General features: G+C 37.2%; 1 protein-coding gene across 5 annotated transcripts in view; it reads right to left on the bottom strand.

The window, feature by feature from the left end:
- Positions 1-1,909: 1,909 nt before the first annotated feature.
- Positions 1,910-20,488, bottom strand: part of IFT80 (intraflagellar transport 80) — a 54,832-nt gene continuing 36,253 nt past the window's right edge. For all 5 annotated transcript variants that reach the window (XM_086754714.1, XM_086754715.1, XM_086754713.1 and 2 more), the window contains 11 exons: positions 20,186-20,304; positions 19,263-19,337; positions 17,590-17,753; positions 13,239-13,303; positions 12,319-12,454; positions 11,483-11,630; positions 11,121-11,292; positions 8,126-8,215; positions 7,859-8,031; positions 6,588-6,711; positions 1,910-3,783 (listed from right to left, as the gene is read on the bottom strand). In XM_086754714.1, coding sequence (XP_086610840.1) covers positions 3,670-3,783; positions 6,588-6,711; positions 7,859-8,031; positions 8,126-8,215; positions 11,121-11,292; positions 11,483-11,630; positions 12,319-12,454; positions 13,239-13,303; positions 17,590-17,753; positions 19,263-19,337; positions 20,186-20,304 — 1,380 coding nt within the window. In that variant the 3' untranslated portion in view covers positions 1,910-3,669. The remainder of the gene's footprint in view (positions 3,784-6,587; positions 6,712-7,858; positions 8,032-8,125; positions 8,216-11,120; positions 11,293-11,482; positions 11,631-12,318; positions 12,455-13,238; positions 13,304-17,589; positions 17,754-19,262; positions 19,338-20,185; positions 20,305-20,488) is intronic.

The raw sequence follows: 20,488 nt of genomic DNA, 5'->3' as shown, positions 1-20,488 counted from the left end.
TCATTGACATCGCAGCTGGATTAGCTGGGAGGGTCTCAGTCCTAAACGACCAACTGATCACTGCTTCATATACGATTACCATGAGCTTCACCAGAGCTCTCCCTCAAGACTGGAACCGCTTTGTGCCCGACGACATGGAATCTTTCAGAGATGAGCATTTGTTTTGCTGCAGTAGGAAACGACTCAACGTGAACTGTGAAATTAAGTTTTCATGTCAGATGATTGAAAGCTTCATCCTGTTCCCCTTCCAAAGGATAAAATCCAACAGAAAAATGTGGATCTCCAAGTCTGACTGTCTTAAATACCAGAATACAAAAACATTTTTCCTTTTTTCTCTGAACTATTAAAAATATGCAAACCATAAAAAAAATAAGCTAGAGGTAAAAATGAAGAAGGTTTCTTTAACCATTCGCATTACCTGGAATAATTGCGGCCAAAATGATACTTCAAACGTGCTGTAAAGCAAGATTAAAGCCATACTTCCAAATGTCTTTTTCCTCAAATCCAAGATGATGTTCCTAAAACGCTCTTTCCGCTGCTCTTCATTGCGATCACCACGGGCACCATCTAACTTTTCTTAGAAACGTACGGTGGCTGGTACAGACCATGAATAGAAAACCGTCCCCACGGAACAGGCTGCAACCTCTGTCCATCGCTGAACGTGCATCATGAACTGATGGACAGTGCATGAAGACCAGGGTGTAAAAACGGTGTCCTCTAGTGCAAGGTACGGTACTGACTTTACATTACCAGATTATTCAGGTTTGTCTCATTTTACACTGCTAGAACAGGAAAAAAAATTCTGGATATTTTTACGCCATTTCCAAATCCACATGCAAGGAGAGCCAAGTGCAATGTCATAGAATCATAGAATGGTTAGAGTTGGAAGGGACCTTCAAAGGTCATCTAGTCCAACTCCCCTGCAAGGAGCAGGGACATCCCTGACTAGGTCAGGTTGCTCAGAGCCCCGTCCAACCTGGCCTTGAACGTTTCTAGGGATGGGGCATCCACCACCTCTCTGGGCAACCTGTTCCAGTGTTCTACAACCCTCATTGTAAAATTTTTTTTTCCTAATATCCAATCTAAATCTGCCTCCATCTATTTTAAAACCATTGCCCCTCATCCTATCACAACAGGCCCTCTACATCTTTCTTGTAGGCCCCCTTGAGGTACTGGAAGATCGCTCTCAGGTCTCCCTGGAGCCTTCTCCAGGCTGAACAGCCCCAACTCTCTCAGCCTGTCCTCATAGGAAAGGTGCTCCAGCCCTCTGACCATCTTTGTGGCCCTCCTCTGGACCTTCTCCAACTGGTCCATGTCCTTGTGTTGGGGGCTCCAGAACTGGACACAGTACTCCAGGTGGGGTCTCACCAGGGCAGAGGGGGAGAATCACCTCCCTGGACCTGCTGGCCACGCTCCTCTTGATGCAGCCCAGGATGCGGTTGGCCTTCTGGGCCACAAGAGTGTCTGTAATGTTTGAAAGTTTAGAAGACAGAAGTGCTACCTAATGCATATATTTTTTTCAGTATATTGCTTTCCCAAGTCAATTACGGCTTTTAAACACTCGCCTTAGCTTTCACTTTTACCTCGCTTAAAGATACACTTTTCACATATCCATTTGAATCTCCATTCTTTCAACCAGAGAGAATCTACTTGCAAAGGTAAGCCATGTAAGGATGTTTTCTTCTGAGAGTATTCTGAAATTCAGATTTCAAACCCAAGGTTGGAATGGTACCAGGCTACCTGCGTAGTAGAACTTGGTGAAAATAAATAACTGAGAATAACAGCACTTTTCCAAAACATTTGTTTCGCTTTGTTTTCTTTTATTTGATTTTTCTGTTTAACACAACATACTCAGCACTGCACGTAGTTCAGGACTGCACAGAAAAAAATACATCTGATCAGCCATAAATACCTTAAGGTCTTTATTGTGCTTTGGCCCAGGAACTACACAACCTTTCCCACCACCTACAAGCACAACACTTCTCGTTAACATCGAGCCACGGAGAACGAGCTTGAAGTACTGCAGTACCACCTTCTGGAAACGACTTTGACACCAACCTGAAGGGCAGTCAGAGGCAGTACCTTTGCAAACGTGGCATCCATTCCACTGTTTTATCTCATCTTGGCAATGGTTAATTGTTGCATCAGATATTTTTAGGAAACTCAGTGAATTTGCTGCCTCTGCTGTACTCCCAACTGGCCCAAGAATAAAAAAGAGCAAGGTTGAGCTGAGACCCTGAACTGTGTATCACCACTAGACCGGTTTTCAAAAATTGCGTACATTGCATTACAAGTCTGAGCCAGGCTTCATAAATTTAACATTAAACACTCACCATTAGTGATATTTTGGGCTCAATTCTGGAACCAGTAAGTGCTTTCTGCACGTCAATGGAAGGTGAAGGTGTTCACTTTGCCACATGTCAGTACACCAGAATACTGCGGAGCTTCAAATGCGCTACATCAAAAATGTTGGTTTATTTAGCAGTCGGGTAAATCAATGGAGATCACCTAATGCATCATCTACTAGATACATTTTTAAAAACCCCTTTATTTGTTTTTATTAAGAAATTTATGAACTATGCAAAAAAGTGTCATACAATGATTTACAAAACAGCATACATTTGCCAGATGTAACAGACATTTTACATTTTGATGGTAACACCTGAAAGACACATATTATACAATGTCAGTTATGAATAACCTGCTCAGGTCTTCATAATGCAAAGGGCTTCTGCAAAGAACATCTCACAGATGCAGCCACTCTCATATGTAAAACAAAGAAAAATGTATCTTGATGAATAACACAGCCGTAAAACCAGTATTTTCAAAACAAGTGCTTTGGGCAGAAAAACATATGTTGAAAGCTCTTCCTTATTTTAAACAAATAGGATATTTTAACCTTAAGGAAGCTCTCGATATCATTGTCAGTTATACATCTTAGATGGTACAAAACCAACCAACAATGCTGTTTGTTACTTCAAACAACATTCAAAGCACATTCCATAGTATTTGAAACAATTTACATTATCTCAGAAAAGACCCTTTATTGCTAAAGAGCTTGCTACAGTGACAAACCTGGGTTGCTACAGTAATCTGAAATCATCTACTAAAGAACTTGCTAGTACAGACACACTAACACAAATATGTATTACTGTAACTGTGAGTGAAATATTCTTTTGTCCTTTATAGGTGCAAGCTCCTTTTTTATTTTTCAACACTTACAGTTTGCTGAATTTCTTTTAGGGCAATTTAAATAAGTCTTTTCAGAGGTCCCCGAGGTTGCAGAAGGAACCAAACTACTAACTAGGTGCTTAAATAGGGAAAACTGTACTTCATCAGAGGCAACCAAGGTTAAATACTTTTAATGGCAATGAAAATTTAAAAGCTACTAACAGAAAGACAGTTAATTTCCCTTTCTTCTCATACATGTATTATGGACTACAATGTAGCTGCTCACTGGAGCTAGGACATTAGAACACAAATCCAGCTCAAAATGGGGCTGTGGTAAATAAATAATTCTGCCTGTCATCCAACAATTAACAAGAACCACACCAATTCTCACTCCTGTTCCCCACAAAATGTTTGCAATGTTTTTGTTTTTTAGTGTTTGTCAAAATATGCCAGTACAAAATATTCAGCAAGCACTTACGGAAGTGACCGAAAGGACAGTTACTGCTGTACAGTTACACTAGCTCTCGCTGCGGGACTGCCTGCTGCTCGCTCTCTTTCCTTAGCAATTTCCATCTCTATTTTGGCTTTGATTTTATTCCAATCAACTTCCAGCTGTAAGAAGAGAAAAGCCAGTAGGCAGAGGTCAACTAACGTTATATAGAGAGGTCAAACAGAGAGCTGTTCACTGACCGGACAATTTGAAGTTACAATTACCCAATGACCATATCCATCACTGTATCGTTCTTTAGGTGCAAGTGACAACTTATCCTAACGGAATGTATGAAGGCACAGCTGAGTTCTAACAAACTGAGATTTCCACTTTCAAAATAAAACAAGCTCGCTACGTTTTAACAGATACTAATACATCTCATTGTGTCTGATAAAAAAAACCCCCAACATTAAAACATGAAAATAACTCAGACCAACTTGCATCTAATTTAAATGTAATGACATCTGTGTCCTGTTACCGAGAATATAGCCCTTTATCAACCATACAGGCAGCCATGCCTTGACCGCACTTAAAGTCCACCAAGTAAACTGACAGCACATTACACTGGTTATCTGACAGAAATCACATTTCTGTTTGAAATTTCTCTTCTGCATCCATAAATGTTTTAGCTTTACCTTGGCGTTTCTCCAGCTGCAGAGAATCGTCATCTGGCTATATTCTATTTCAGTGAAACTTCAAACAAGAGATATAGTACAACATCCATGGTACGGTGAGGTACAGCAGTTGTCTTTCTTTCCAAAAATGCTTGATGGGAAAGAACGGATCATGGTGCATTTGATGACTACAAAAATATGTCCAAAAACCAGGCAAAAATGTAATTGCAAAGTTCAGCTTCACTGCTGAAGAATTAAGACTGTCAAAGACAGGATGGGAAAAAAAATCTCCACTGCTACACAGGGGGTTTTGAGAGTAGCTGTTATTCTGTTATCTAAGTCACAAAATAATAAGGAAGATTCTTTATGAGGGAAGATGTAACTGCAATACCCACATTCTCGTGTGAAAAGGTTAACCCTCAAATTCAGGATGCATTCACTGGGTCCAGGTGCTTTGGATCTGATGACCGAAATCTTTGCGGCGCACTAAGAAAGAACATGTTTGTGGTAACAGATGTCACACAGATGCTAAACACACCACGAACAGGGCTCATTCTGCCATCCAGCCCTGAGAGCTCCTTGCCAACGAGGCCGACACGCCTTGCCAGTGACACCTAGCAACTGCCAAGATACGGATTCTCAGTATACACAATAGTTCCTAATACCTTATATATAAAGACGTGAGAGATAACGACTAAGCACATTGTTTAAATTCCATATCTGACTCCAGATCAGTGATCTCAGCTACAGTATAGAAAAGAGGTAAGAAACTCTCTACTTAAGCCCAAAGGAGCTTTAGGTGGTGAGAGGGAAACTGAGACCCTTTTTTTTTTCCCTGAGAAGGAACAGCAGCACAAAATCTTGCTTTTCTCTTCAACGCCCTTAATGCTTCCTTCTAACTTTGCTATACGAGTCTGACAGGCTGCATTAAGAATTTAATTACCACTGTAGCCAAGAGCTTAAAATCCACTTCATTAAGCAGGTTCCCTCCTAGATTCAGATCCAGCAGCCAAGACCTCTAGAATATGGAAGCGGAAAAGGATTTCTTTACTCCAGCAACCTTCTGCAGTCTGAGAGCCAAGTTTAAAGACTGGGTGTAAGGTGAAATGGGCTCCACTTGCGTCACTCTGGTCACGCTTGATCACTGACAAGGTGTTATTGCTTAGGAACCCTTCCAGAAACTATGACTTTCTTGATGATTTAAAGACAAGACAGTATTACCTAAAAAGTCTCTTTCAGAAGCATCAGAGGATTAACATGATTTTTGCTCAATAATGGATTTAAAGTACGTAGAAGACAAACTTCCAGCACAGCAGCCAAAATTGCTGCATGATAAGAGTGCTTGGAATCTGTTGTGTAATTTTTTGGTATTTTCTAGGTAAAGTACTGCAGAATGGCTCAGTGATGGGACAGATATCGTGCAGACTTTTATTCTTGTTTAGGAAATGAAACATCCTTAGAAGCGCTAAAAGCTAATGACTTACATTAGAAATACAGCTTTACTGAAAGTGTGGTGGGCACTGTCCAATTAAAGGATCTGAGCTAACAGCTTGAATGTATTTCCTGATCCATCGGCTACAGTGGATGAAAGGATCAGACACAGTCACAGTACGCATCTCTTGTCATAGTTTCACCCTCAAACAGCGAGGGAAAGAGCAGGAAGGACACAGAGGCTGCAATTGGAATTGCTGTCTAAGATGCACATGTGGGTGCCTCTCACAAAGGAAATCTGCAGTGGAATCTAAGATACTTCTAGCTCATGAACTAAGATCTGTCCTCAGTCTTTAAGATCTGTGAAATGTTAACAGATTGAAATGACCGACTGACGATGGAGAGGGTTTCCAGAGGTCTGATGAAATTGTATCTTTAGCTATTTATGATATTTGGCAGAACAGTTCGCAACAGTTCGCTCTTAATATATACCTGGATGCCTTCAAAGTTTGTTATTGTTGCTATCCATAAAATGACATAAAATGTCGAAGACATTTAAGAGGTATACATGCAACCCTACTGAGGTCTAGCTCCCTGTTTACAGAAAACAATTGTGCCCTCGTTTGTATAATCCCTGCCAGGTACTACATACATACATTCTGTATTTGTGCCTTCAAATAAAACACATGCACAACTATTACTAGCCCAGTAGCCACACATCAAGCTATGAACTTGTACTCAGATGTCAAATCTTCTGATTTGTGTCCACACTTGAACCAAAGAAGGAAAATGTGAGAGCGATTCCCCCCTCGCTCCCCTCAAACTGGCTACAAAGAGGAGGCTGACCTAAAGATGCAGGAGTAATTCTGAGGAATACTTACACCTTCTGCGTATTGCAAAAATCTTTTGTTAGTTTCTTTTTTACCAAAGTCCTCTAGGAACTTTTGTCGATAAGCCAGGACTGTGTCAACATGTGTCTTGTGCTTTACCGCTAGTTCCAGAGCCCTGGAATAAAACAGAAACAGGCTTGTCAGGCTATAGAAATGCTCTGGCACAGCTACAATCACCATGGTTTTGCAAAACGATACGCTGAAAAGTGTTTGGGCTGCAGGCAAAGATTCCTCATCTATAGTGCCAAGTAGTTTTACATTAGTATCAGTCACAGGAGGTTAAAAGTAGCCAGAGAAGGACACTGTCTGCTTTATGATGCATGCTACGAAAAATCCCCAACCATTATTTCTGTTGACAACCTCATCACATCATTGGAATTTGACAATTAGAAGTCTTTTTATTTCAAGGAAAAAACCCAGAACAGTTAGAATTTAGCACTCTCAATATAAAAGGGCAAAGGTAATAATTTTTAGTTATGTTCTTACAGTCAGAAATTGCTTCTGAACAGTATCATAATACGCATTTATGGCATATGCTGCACAGCGCTTATGAATATTCTATGGGGCAGAAAGATTAGTTATTAGATTAGAATAATTTATTACTCTCATCTGTTTTCTTCTCAGTGGTATAAGGAATACTTATGTTTGATACATACAGTTTTTAGATGACACATATTGGACAACATAATAAAAAAAACACAGACATGTGAGGGAAAAACAACTTTTTGCCCACAGTGATACAAATATAATAGCAGAGAAATTAGTAGTAAACGACCTCAGGAGATTCTGTTAGAAAACGTGGGTTTTGTTTAAAGGAGAAATTCCTACTTTGTTTTCTCAGGCCTAATTCATATTTCATCCACCTACACAGTGCTGGGAGTCTGAATAGCCATGTATCTATTTTTAGCAACAAGACATTTCAAAACAGCCTTAATTCTTTGGGGGTCACACACAGTCTGAGGTATCACTAAGGACTTTTCTGTATTAACAATGATGAAAAAGCAAAATGTTATTTAAAAATGCTTCCAAGCATGTTTTGGACTTTCATCACAGAATACTTGTACCTTCTAAATATGACAGAAAAACAGTTACTTCTTTGATTATTGTCAGGATATGATTTACTTCACCGTTTCACAGCTCTGGGCAATTACGGAGAGGAAATCAGACAGCAAAGTATCTGCTCCAAAACAACTGATGTAAATAATTTACAGGTTACCTCAGTAAGACTGCTTATAAATATATTATCTTTAAAGAAATACTACCTATCCCAATTGTAGAGATTAATGTTGACTTGGATAGCTTGATAAACAAGGCCTGTTTGAAGAAGCAGGGTTTCAGCTTCTTGGGTGTTGCCACTGAAGAGCAGTATATGAGCCATCCTTGATTCCTTCGACGGAAGATCTTTGATGGAATTGATATACTGGACTTTGTCAATCTGTTAACAAGACGTACAATAGTTTAATAAGGGAAATGAATTCATAAAATCAGTTTTTGCAACAATTTAACTGGAAGTAACAGCATTTTCTTACCTCACCAATTGAGGCATAGGCGATTTCTGCTGTAGCCATGTCTTTGCTGGCAACCGCCATAGCAGCTAAACATGCCCACATAGCTTGATCCTGAAATTTTAAAAGAATGCAACTCCTAAAACTTCAAGTATTCATTATCATGAAAAAAAAAAAAAGATTTCTCAAAGGAAGTATACAAGTCCCAAAAATAACATATAACAACACGACATTTCTTAGCATGCCATTCATGGCACTGTGGTCTAAGTCTCTCATTAGAAAGTCATTACTTAATTATTTCTCAGAACTCCTTCATTATAAAAATGCTGAGGGTGTGATCAGCTGGGACTGACAGCGTGGCTGAATGAAGCATTAGTTTCCAGCATCTCAGTCACTAATGAACTCCTCTTACCATAGCATCGCTTTATGACCTCATCGTTGGTGTCCCTGTCACTATTTGTGGAACTATGCTGCAAACCAAATCACTGGTGGTGGTTAAAAGAAAATATTTTAACCTGGCTAATCATAACCTGACTTCACAAATAACTGTACTGGAGTGACAATGCTGATAATAACTGTACATTTATCATAAATGTACTATAAATGAAAGAGGAAAAAAATTACTTGACTGCAGAACAGACTACTAACCTGCTGAAAAGTAAAGAAGAGCTTCAAAAGTTCTGTCTCCTTCGTGATATTTTCAGTATATTTTATGTTTAGAATTAAGAGTTAGAAAAACTTAGTGGTAAAAATAATATTATACCCTTGTTTTCTATTTTCATTACTTTTGCACTTTTTTTTACAGAACCTTAAGGAAACCCCACTAACTCAGGAAAACATTTAGGAAAATCCTAACAGGTTGATATCTTCCCAAAAACATTATGATAAAGACACACTACTAAAACATATGAGTCAATATAGTTTAGGCTACCACATCTGAAAACTCTAGTTCAGATAAGAAAAATAGAACTTTGAATACACTTGTTAGTCCTCATGCAGTCTAGGAAGTAAGTGGAATTATTTTTTGTTAAATATGTTCAATAACAAATTTGAAAATGAACACTTTGTAATAAGAATCGGTTTTTAGAAGCAGCATAGGATTACTACTGATTTAAATCAGAATAAATAGCTACACTGAGTATGCTCTACAGATATTCTCATGCTGTGGGAATACAAAATTGGTCAGACGCACTGAACTGCAGGAATTTAGCCTAAGGCTGTGGTTTAACCGTCACCATCTCTGCGCCTCTGGCCACGTGTTCCTACTCTTTACCATGATTCAGGACAAGATTAACCCTCCTGCTGGTAGCCCATAATTTGGCAGAACTGAAATTATTCAGAGAATCAAATGCTCATAAAATATTTGTCATGTTCTTTTCCTGCTTCTGTATTATTTAGAAAAAAATAGGTGATAAAACGCTGAAAGCTCAGCCTGTAATGATGCAAGAGACCAAGCTTCTAGGAGTTCTTCATGAAGAGGCCGTGCTGTTCTCTCTTTCCTCAGAAAGGTGGTCCATTTTCTTCTTACTGATTGGAAAGACTTTGAACTGTCTACTTGGGTTGCCAAAATCAACAAAGCAGACCTGTATCTCCATGAAGAGTTTACAAATCATGACGGAAAACAGAGCACTCAACCCAGAGCAGCTGGGATGGCTCTCTGTTTACCTTGCTGGAAGGGCTTTCCAGGCCATCCCTCAGCCCAAACACCGCACAACCTGAAACGGGAAGGAAATCCTTACCATCTCGGTTAGGCGGGTTTAGATCGCCTTACAGCAAAGACAAAAAGCTTTCTTTTGTAATCAATGGAAAGGAGAAATCTTCAAAGACTGACTCCTAGGTGCCTAACTTAGATGCGGAAAGCCAGATGATGTGACTACTCTTCACGCTGAAAACAAAGGTTCTGTTACATTTTTTTCTTGAGAGCAACGTCTTCCTCACTTGTTGACAACTAAGGAATAATGAGGAAAAGCTCATAAAAAAAGGACAGTGAAAAACCATGGTACCTATATTGGCATTTCATTTAAAAAGCACCAAAGATTTGAAACATTTTTCCTTTTAAGTACGACTAAACTCACTGGATGACTCTACCTATAAGAATGAAGGGGATTCATTAAAAGTTAAAAAAAAAAAAAAAAAAAAAAATCCTTGAATTAGAAAACCTTCATACTAATCAGAAAGAAACAGTATTATGAATATTACCATCTGATACAGACGTTTTATTTTTAAAGATAACGCATTAGATGACTCAAAAAAATTAATGTAATATTGTGTTTGAAATTTGAAATCCCACTTCCCGCTGCCAAATACTGGAATAAAAGCCTACCACTAAAGGGGTAACGCTCAGAATAAAAATAATTATACAACCCAAATTATCTGGATGTGTAGTGATTTAATAATATAAATACAAAAATATTTTAAATACACATTTAAGGTCATAATAATCATACGAAGCACTAAACTCTTCTAGGAGTAAATGGGGAAAAGGAAGCAGGGTTTAGGGGGTGGGGGGGAGAGCGGGGTGGGATTTTTGTTTGTCTGTTTTAAAGACTGCCAGACTCACCTCATCTGTTGCTGTTGTCTAAATACAGATAAAAGAAAGCAAAAGAAAAACAAACAAACAAAACCAAGTGAAATCAAATATGAAAAAATACTAGGCAACTGTATGTGGAGATGGAGATAATTTTTAATTGGTTATATTAAGGCCTCGTCCTGAAAACTTATGCTTATTATTAACTTCTGTTAGTACCTGTGTTCAATCCATCTGGCTTTTGGTGTGAATAAAAGTAATAATTTTTATTATGTATAATGAAAATTATGAAGTTATGGATGTATATATATACTATGTAATTATGAAAATGTACAATTTTTCATGACTGGCCCCAAAATAATAATAAACAAAGCAGAAGAACGGGAATGAGATATAACATCTGATATGCAATTATCATTACTAAAGTAGTAAGTGAAAACATAAATATTACAGTGAAATCATATCTGAATGTTCCTGATAATTAGTATTTACCTTGACGAAGCGACACAATCTGACAGCATCTTCCCATTTAGAACTACTGACATATTCATGAAGAATCGCAGGATAAGGTGAAATATTAAGGTGAATAAGCGAACCATCTGCTCTCCTAATTGTTATTTGATTTCCTACAAAATGTACAATCTGGGGATTTTTGCTGAATTCACTGGGTAGAGAAAGAAAGGTAAGTTAATATTGATTTCTTTCTTACTGAAAAGAACATTCGGCTTTAAAGAAATCTTTGTGTCAAAGTTACAAAATTATTACACTTCATTATTTTTTGATAATTCTTTGAGGAATGAGTAACCCTGTTAAAATACATAACAACAATATTTCGATAAAAAAGGATATATTACCTTGCATCTTTTTCATACAGAGTTTTGGGCAAAAGGTCTTTATCTACGTAGACCGTGTTGGGGTAGTACCAAACTGTAAAACGGGTATCCTGAATCCCACAAAGAATGTTAGACGTGTCATTCCAAGCCAAAGTTTGAACCATTGTCCCTTAATTTAAAGATAACAGAATAATATACATTTCCACAGGAAACTTCAAAATAAACGTACACTTCTCAAAACTGTAGCAAAAGGGTAATTATTAGCCTGTCTTAGTTCCCTTTAAAAGGAGTGGTTTTAACCCCCGAGTTTGTAAGGTAACTTCTTACAAACTCAGCCAAATCCAGTTCTTTCTTTCTGAAATTAAGTTCTTTTCAGAATGATGTTTTTTGGACTTAGTTTTGACATTGGAGATCAAAATTAATACAATGCTCAAGACTGCACCTTCGTACTTACTGGATCATGCATCTGTCTACAGCATTTAAACTTTTAATTCCAAATATTATGAACTTAAGAGTTTTCATTTGCAAGAAGAATGTCTGAAAGATTCCATATTGAACAACTCTGAGGAATACATCGTTCTCCAATATCCTCTTAGCTGCTTACTCTGGAACGCCGTAACAATTGCTTAAATGTTAATAACTGCTTTGCACATCGCTGATATAAAAATTATCAGAATTTAGATAAAATGTACTAAAATAGTTTCTACCATTATCTTATGAAAGCCACAGGACTATTCCCAGTGTTTTTTCAAGTCCAATTTCACTATTAATTAAAAGGCAATATTTTGTCTCTTGTACCTGATAAAAGTTTATCTTCCTGCTAGCATGTAGTTAAATGTTACTTGAATTTTTCTTACCTATTTTGACAATCTTCTGTTCTTTTCCAAACCGTTTAACTGAAGTAATGTAAAGGTCTCTGTTCTTATCAATAAAAGTTATTTTTCTTTCACTCATAAGTCCTTTCTGGTCCAAAGCAATCTCCACAATTTCTGTCTGAAAAGGAAAAAGAAAATATCTGATTTTTATTTTGGAGATTCTTACCACAGAAAGCATGTGATATTCAAAAAAATGAATGCTTTACTAAAAACAAGGCACAAAACTCTTGAAAAACTGGACTGTGAAGACTCTTTATGTGTATCTTCTCTGTTGAGTGAAGCATTATACAAATTGAATTTCATGCAGATTAAAACAAAACTGCAACAGAGACGAGTTAGCAGGAATTTACTACAAAACTACAGAAATACAAGTGGCAATCCCAAAGCAAAAGCTACCAAAAAGATGAATATTTATTCCTCCCTCCAAAGAGGCTGCCTAATTTTGCTTTTGTTGTATACCACAAGAGCAAAGAAAAGTAAAATGCAGTTCAGGCAATCATTTTTGAGGTAAAACCAGTAAAAGCTCAGACTGAAGACAGAAAATGTTTCAGTGATATTCTTTTCTTCAATGCCAACAACAGGTTAATAATAAAAGCTGCTTTGGAGTACATGCAAAGGGAACTCAGGTGATCAGTTTTACTGCATAACAAAACTATTTACCTGTAGTTTCAAACTCTAATGTGCACGGGAAACAGACACCAGCAACTGAACACAGCCTATAGTATATACCTCTGCACACCAACACTGCATAAAGAATCTGATTTTTGTTATTTTATAAGTCAGCTAGAGTTGTCAAGCTCCTTTCTGTTAAGACTGTAAACCTTTAACAGGTTATTAGACCCATTATTGATTCTTAATTTCAAAGCATAATAAAAAAAGAGACATTATATCCTCCACTTTACCTTATGGGTTAGAGGCTTTCCATCACCCAATGGCTTTCCAGATAAAGCTTCAAATATGTAGATAACTGGAAAAAAAAAGATTATATGGTTTATTAGATAGAAGCAACAGTTCTTCACGGACTTTTCAAGAAGCTCTGTTCATTTTCAGAGCGTAATTTACTCCAAGTGGATACTGTGTGCTAGATTTACGAGTGGCTTTCACGCTCTGGCCAAAAAAAGAATCTTACAGTTGGGGAAATGTAATCCTCACAGTCTGCTGAGCTCAGGAATAGTCTCGTTTTGCAATTGGAGTGATCTGTGTTAATTATCAAACATCAGCATTTTCAGAGCATCGATAACCATCGAAACGTGCTATTATGGACTGATACGGAATTGAGAAAATAATGATTTACTTCCTAGCACAGCTCAAATAGTTACTGACAGAAAAGACATGGAGTTCTACCCGATGCAAGCCTGCACCCTGCATTCTGAATAAATTAATGCTACCAAGGCTATCTGACAGATTTACTCAATCTTAACCCACAATTTTGATGAATATGGAAGTTTAGAAAGTGATACCATCAACTGATGTATTTTCCTAAAGGAATTACTATCAGATATATAGAAAGCTGTCCTTTGAAATGTTGGGTAAAACATTCTTCAGAAGCACTCTCTATTTTGTTAATAATCTATTGTTAACAAAATTGTTATTAATCTCTATTTTGAATCCTTCATACAGTAGTCCCTAGGCATATTTTCTTCCAAGACTGAAGGGTTTCTGCTTGTCACGATGATACAGTTAATGACAAAACATTAAGAACCAGCCTCCTCAAAAAGCATCTGCTTTATCCAGATATACTTGAATTTTATACATAATTCATGCAATCTTTACTAAAAGTCTCTCTCTCCCATTCTCTTCTTGTCTCACGCTCAAAAACAAACAAAAAAACCAGACAACACAATAACCTTTCAAAAAACCCCCACCTACATCATCTGTATTTTTGGGATATCCAGTGAAGTCTCAAATTTGCTACCCGTCTGAAAATAAAGTTTCTCTTTCCTTCTATTCATACATATTTTATATATATTCTGTGAATTTACATGAGTTCAGACAGACGTAGGCAGAGCAGTGAAACCTAGAGAAAAAAAAGTAGCATTATAAGGAACACCAGCTGTAACGTAAAGCACGTGATTCCGCGTTCATTCATGGAAGGCACAGATGTGACAGCAACGTTGCAGATGTTCAACAGCGCATCCCGCCTGCGGTTTCAATGCGTTACCTGTAAGTACAGAACGCAAGACGAACGTACGCGCTCATTCCAAAGGATGGCAATGTTAACATGGTAAACCTGCCACGCATGTCTCGCTAGGACACAGGATGTTGGTTTGAGGTCAATGGTTATACAGGCAGGATTTAAAAAAACCCCACCAAACTGTAAGAGCAGGTGTTCAGAAAGCATTAGCTGAGTTTGCAGAGGAAGAAAAGAAAGGGTTTCGCAAAAGCGTTGCTCTTGGCAGCTGCCTAAATACACAAAAGAAAACGAGTTGTTCCTGAGAAGCGGTACTTTTCTCACTTTTATGCATGGCTCCCTGCATGAAATTTATTTTGAGCTAGCTAAACAAGCCAATTTTACTGCTACTATACTAGCTATAGGAAGTGAGATTAAGAGAGTTTTAAAGAAAACCACTGCACCTAATTGACAAGTAAAATTGGCTAACTTTCCATTAATCTACAATGTTTATTAAGGTATTTCAGAAAATAAGTTTGGGGTTGGTTTTTTTTCTCTCTGTCTGGAAAAAAAATAACTTTACAATCGTTTAGAACCTAAAAATCTTTTTTATTTGTATAAATATAAAGAGAGAGCATTCTCTCCCTTCGAATATCCAGAGAAAAAGAAGAGCTACCATATGTCTTTTAACACAGGCATTCTATTACCATGGAAGAACTGCTCCTAGGGCCAGCGGCTCGCTTTTGACAATGGCTCACCTCCCTCTTCCAGCTTCATTAGAGACCGAGGAAGGACTGTAAGTGCAGAAGTGCAAGGCTTTCCTCTAGATTATTGAAAGAGGAAGAATATCTAAGTAGCACCACCAAAGCACAGCAAATTGTCTTTGTTTCAGAGTAAATTAGCTTGTAGAGAGCCACGTGCTATGACATGTAAACTGCTTCCTGCATCAAACTGAGCTATCTTAGACATTTTTATAATGCACTGCAAAACAGGCAAAAAAAAAAAATCCAACACTTCTGCCGGGGTGAGTAGAGAAGAATAAGCAGGCCTAGATAAGCCATGGTTTCCTGCGCCAATAATCTGTTTTCCCATGTGCTGGCATATTACAAGGCTTTTTACCACTACTAGTGGGATTGGATCTAAAAAAGGAAAAAAAACCAAACACCCTTACTCATTGCCCTGATGGAAGGTCCTACCAACAGAATCATTTGGGGAGCTTATCTTGAAACACAGCCAGAAACCCAAGCTCTGGAAATCACAGTTTTGACGAAGATTAACCCGCGTGCAGGCTGAGAAGACTTTCAGGACGCTAATAGGAATGGTTAGGAGATAGAGAAGCTCTTCAGTCTTTTTTATTCTAATTGCATCAAGGTGCCAATATGGCAATAAAATAAAGTCTCTGTGTTCTATATATTGAGTAATACATAAACAAACATATATAGATTTGTGCAATATAAATACAAAGACAGAGAGTAAAAGATAAATGATCAAAAATAAGATGCAATTCTTACTTATCTTTTTTTTTGCAAACTACTACTTTCTTGTGAATAATTTACACTGAAATATATTTTTGCTAATTAAAATCCATTGTGATTATTACACAGCTATTTTAGATCTCTTTAATGCCTTGATGCTCCAGGATAATATCTTCTGAAGTAGTTGTCCTTAAAAATGAAATGCACGTTACAGTTATACTCTTATATTATTATTATACAGTTATACTTTTATATACAGTTACTACTCTTTAAAGTAACTAATAATATCTAAACCAGCTGTGTAATAATTAAAGTATTTTTTTAATATAAAAGATAAGGATGTACAAGAAAAAAACACACACGTAAGTTGTACAGAGCAGCAAAAATGCTTTGTAACAAGGAAGTGAGAAAAACCTCACTTAATTTTTCGTTTGCTTGGGAGGGCTATTTTAAAGGATTATTACGAGGGGGTTTTTTAGTCATCAAGTAATTTAAGTTGTGGGTTATAGGCTGAGAAAACGACCATGCAGTCGGTACTAAAAGACTAATTGCCTATAATGATCAGGATCTTCTTTTGTCTTCTGCACTGCCAAGTGAAAGTTTTCTTCTTCTATGGAATAAAGAAGATAATATGGTTCTTCTTACTGCAAGACAAAGAACTCTAAAATTGTGGAACTGTTTAAAACCTAATCATTAAGCCTAGGATAACAGATAGACTTACAGATAACAGGCTGAGTTAGTGTCTGTTGGAACCACAGTCAGGAAGTTTTCACTCTTTCACTTTGCAAGAACAGCAGCTCCTGTGCACAGTTGTTCCCACTGGTAACCCCCTTACCGGCCACATCACAGGAGAAATCCCGCTCTAGAGAGCACTGCAGCCCTCTGTTATAACATTTGTATGGCCTGCAAGTGGCACAGTTATGAAGTTAGATGGAAGCGTCTATCTCCAGAAGACGCTGAAAATTTTAATTGCTGCACAGGAGCAGCAAACAAGAGGTGGAACAAAGGAAAAAAGCTAACTGGCAAAAAATATTGCCGTACCACTCATCAATGCAAAAATTTACCTGAAGCTCATTTGGCCATGTTACGTTTTATGACTATAGTACTTTTGATGCCAAAACACAAAATTTAAGAGCATAAAAGTCTTCAGGAACACAACACAGAGACAGAACATCACAGCCTTGTAACGATGATCCTATCAGCTGCCTATGTAACTCACATGCTGTAAAGACAGAAACCCAAATAAACTAAAACATCTGAGAACTAAAATTAATCACAGCTAATGCACTGGCAGCTTCTAAGAGCAGCAGTCAAGCAGAAAAAGTTGTTGAGGTACTTCTTTAGAAAATCACATGTCAGAGAGTGAAAACCTACTGTTCAAGTACTTACTGTAAATATTCCATGGTTCTCTGATGCATTACACACAACTGGAAGCTCAGAGACATCTCTCATCCTCTTTTATTGTTTTAATCAAAATTAAGCAAGACCCATAATTTTAATTCACTTTAATAATAAATATTATCTTTAATTTATATCACAGATAAATTGTTTACGCTTTATGCTTTCTTTTTTTACCGTAACTATGCTAAGCAAAATTAAATGTGAAGATCTTGAACACTTCATAAGTAATTATTAGCAAACATGGAACGATTAGAACTGAGAACTTACCCTTCTCATCAGCTTTGTCTTTTACTGCCAGAGTATCATTACTCAGAGATACTGTCTGGGCATTTAAAATGTCTGTTCTCATTCCTGGAAATTTTGGAGAAGAAATTAATCTTCCTTCATATGAATATAAATAAAGTCCTCCACCATCTACAAGAAGAAAATGCCTACAAAAAAAAATAAAAAAACAAACAAACAAAAATGCAAATCTCTAAATAATACAGAAAAGCATGATGACAGTTTCAACAATTTGAAGGTAATTGTCTAATATCCTGCAACTGTTTTCAGCTAAACTACATAATTTTTAAGTCTTACATTTCAAAGTTGATATTCTGAAAGCTCTGTATGGAAAGTTTCAGTTTTAATGTGAAAGTTATCTTTTTCCATGAGAAATATTTATTATCTGGAATCACTATGATTTTATTATAACTCTTGATGACAAAGCATCCAGCTGCATTCCGTACTCCCCACACATCACTCCATGAGCTCACGCTGTGTGCATATATGTGAGAAACAGCCTGGATCATAGAATCACAGAATTGTTTAAAGACCTTTAAGATCATCGAGTCCAACCATTCACCTAACACTGCCAAGCCCCACTAAACCATGTCCCCAAGCACCACATCTACACATCTTTAAATACCTCCAGGGGTGGTGACTCAACCAGCTCCCTGGACAGCCCGTTCCGGGGCCTGACAAACCTTTCAGTGAAGAAATTTTTCCTAATATCCAATCTAAACCTCCCCCGGCACAACCTGAGGCTGTTTCCTCCCATCCTATCACTTATTACTTAGGAGGAGACCGCCACCCGCCTTGCTAAGTTTACAGCTAGCTTTGAAATAGTATCACCTGAATAATTTCCTTCAGTACGACTAGATTATAATGTAATTATAACGTTACCACTCATTGCACCATGTTGTGTTTGCACACAACATCTCTCAAGGTAGACTTGTTTTATCAAAACCTTAGGTTCGTTTCCATGGATCACCTACACTGCCAAAGAATCCGCGTCATGTTTTCAAAATTTACTTTTAAATCGGCAGCACAAAACTCCAAATCTAGAAATCGATCTTCAAAATCCTGCCCATTTGCTTACCCATTCTCTACTGCGGTATCTTTGTGGGCGAGGACATAAGTGTTTAATCTTAAAAGCATGCATAAAGATGTGAAAGACTGTCTTTCTACAAAAGTACACATAAAGATCTCTTTGACAAATGATTTTCAGGAAATACAGATTAAACTGAGAAAAAATATAGAAATTTATTGCAAATAGAAATACAAATATGTAAAAAAAACTAAACTATTTTTATCTGGCATGTTTGGCAATGTTTTTAATAAAAATTGGAGATCAAAGATAATTTATATAAAATATATTCCAGTTAAAAAAAAAAAAATCAATATAAAACATCAAAAAAACCAGATGCTGGTGTAATGTCAGAAGATCTACTTTCTTCCACAAATAAGAGTATAAACATACAGATGTAATACATTAAAAGATTCATTACCGTCATCACAGATCTATGACAAATACACCAGCTAAGCCTTTACATGCTGCTTACCAACACTGTATACTTTTTGTCTATTTCTAATATTTCAATATGTGCTTACGTTAGATAACAAAATTTTAGGAAATGCATGTTCACATCTAGTAGCGAGCATTACAAGAAGGAACCTACTTTTCTGCTTGCAGAATCAAACTGACTGTTCCTTCCTTCAGGTCAAAGATCAGCGGTGTATTCCAGTTCTTTGTACTGGAAAAAAAAATAAAATTCATCATTCATTAAAACTGCTAATCTTCACATATCATTGTAAATACAAAGGTGAGTTCACTAAGCAAAGCACAGACATTTTAATCATCTAAAATTCCTAAAAAGGGAGGTTTTGAAAAGGAAAACAGCATTTGGGAAGCCAAGTAACGCTGATAACCATGCAGTATGGTCCAATAACACTTCTGCCTTCATTTTTGCTTCCCTTCACACTAGCAGCAGCTGACCTAGGAGTCTGAGTAAACAAATGAAACAAACATGTTTTTAAAATATTTCTGAATTGTGAGTTCTGATTTTACAGTGATCTGGGGGCAAGACAGAGTCCCTCTCCTGTGTGCCCTGTTACTGTCCAGCATTAGTCATCTCACTGAACCGGTAAGTGCCTTTAGGAGTAAACTTCAAATTTCAGCATATGAAACAGAATATCATGTTCTTCAAACATGATGCAGGACTGAATCACTCCTATTCTATTGCAAAATAACGGCATGCCAGAAGCACTCTGCAAAGAAAAAAAAAAAAAAAAAAAAGGAGTCCCTAGATGGAGGCACAAATACATTTGCATCCAGCCACCGTTCCCGCTGCCACTATGTGAAAAGAAAGCTTGCCAATTTTTTGTAGCAAAATGAGCAGGGAATCACGGCACCAGCAAGAAGCTGAAAGGAAGGATGACGGGGGAGGGCAACTACGCTCCGATACATTTTGTTGTAGATGATGCTAGGTTTCACAGAATATTTCAATTAGTGAAAAAAAAAAATATTAAAACTAACTACTTTCTGCTACTTTTATAACTGTTAGATAAACTTGAGAAAGCTTCATGAATTTCTATTACTTACGAAAACACATAACACTGAAGAGAAGTGGAAACAACCAGATGTCCGTAGTTCAAGGAGGCCTTAATAACCCTGTCACGGAATTCCAGCAAATCTACCGCATCATTAACAACATTGTGCACCTAATCAGAAGAAAATTCTGGTTGACTAAACCAACAGTAACTGAAATGAAAACTCACTAGTGAAATTCTTTCTTAGTATATACTAAATACACACCGATACTGTTACACCATTAGCAGAAGAACATACCTGTGTGGGAACAGGGACTTTCACAGCACTGGTGAAAACTTAAAGGTTCTGTAAACT

The sequence above is a fragment of the Chlamydotis macqueenii genome, chromosome 9, assembly GCF_036417535.1.
Source record: "Chlamydotis macqueenii isolate bChlMac1 chromosome 9, bChlMac1.mat, whole genome shotgun sequence".
Lineage (NCBI taxonomy): Eukaryota > Metazoa > Chordata > Aves > Otidiformes > Otididae > Chlamydotis > Chlamydotis macqueenii.
This window is presented reverse-complemented; position numbering and strand designations above follow the sequence as displayed.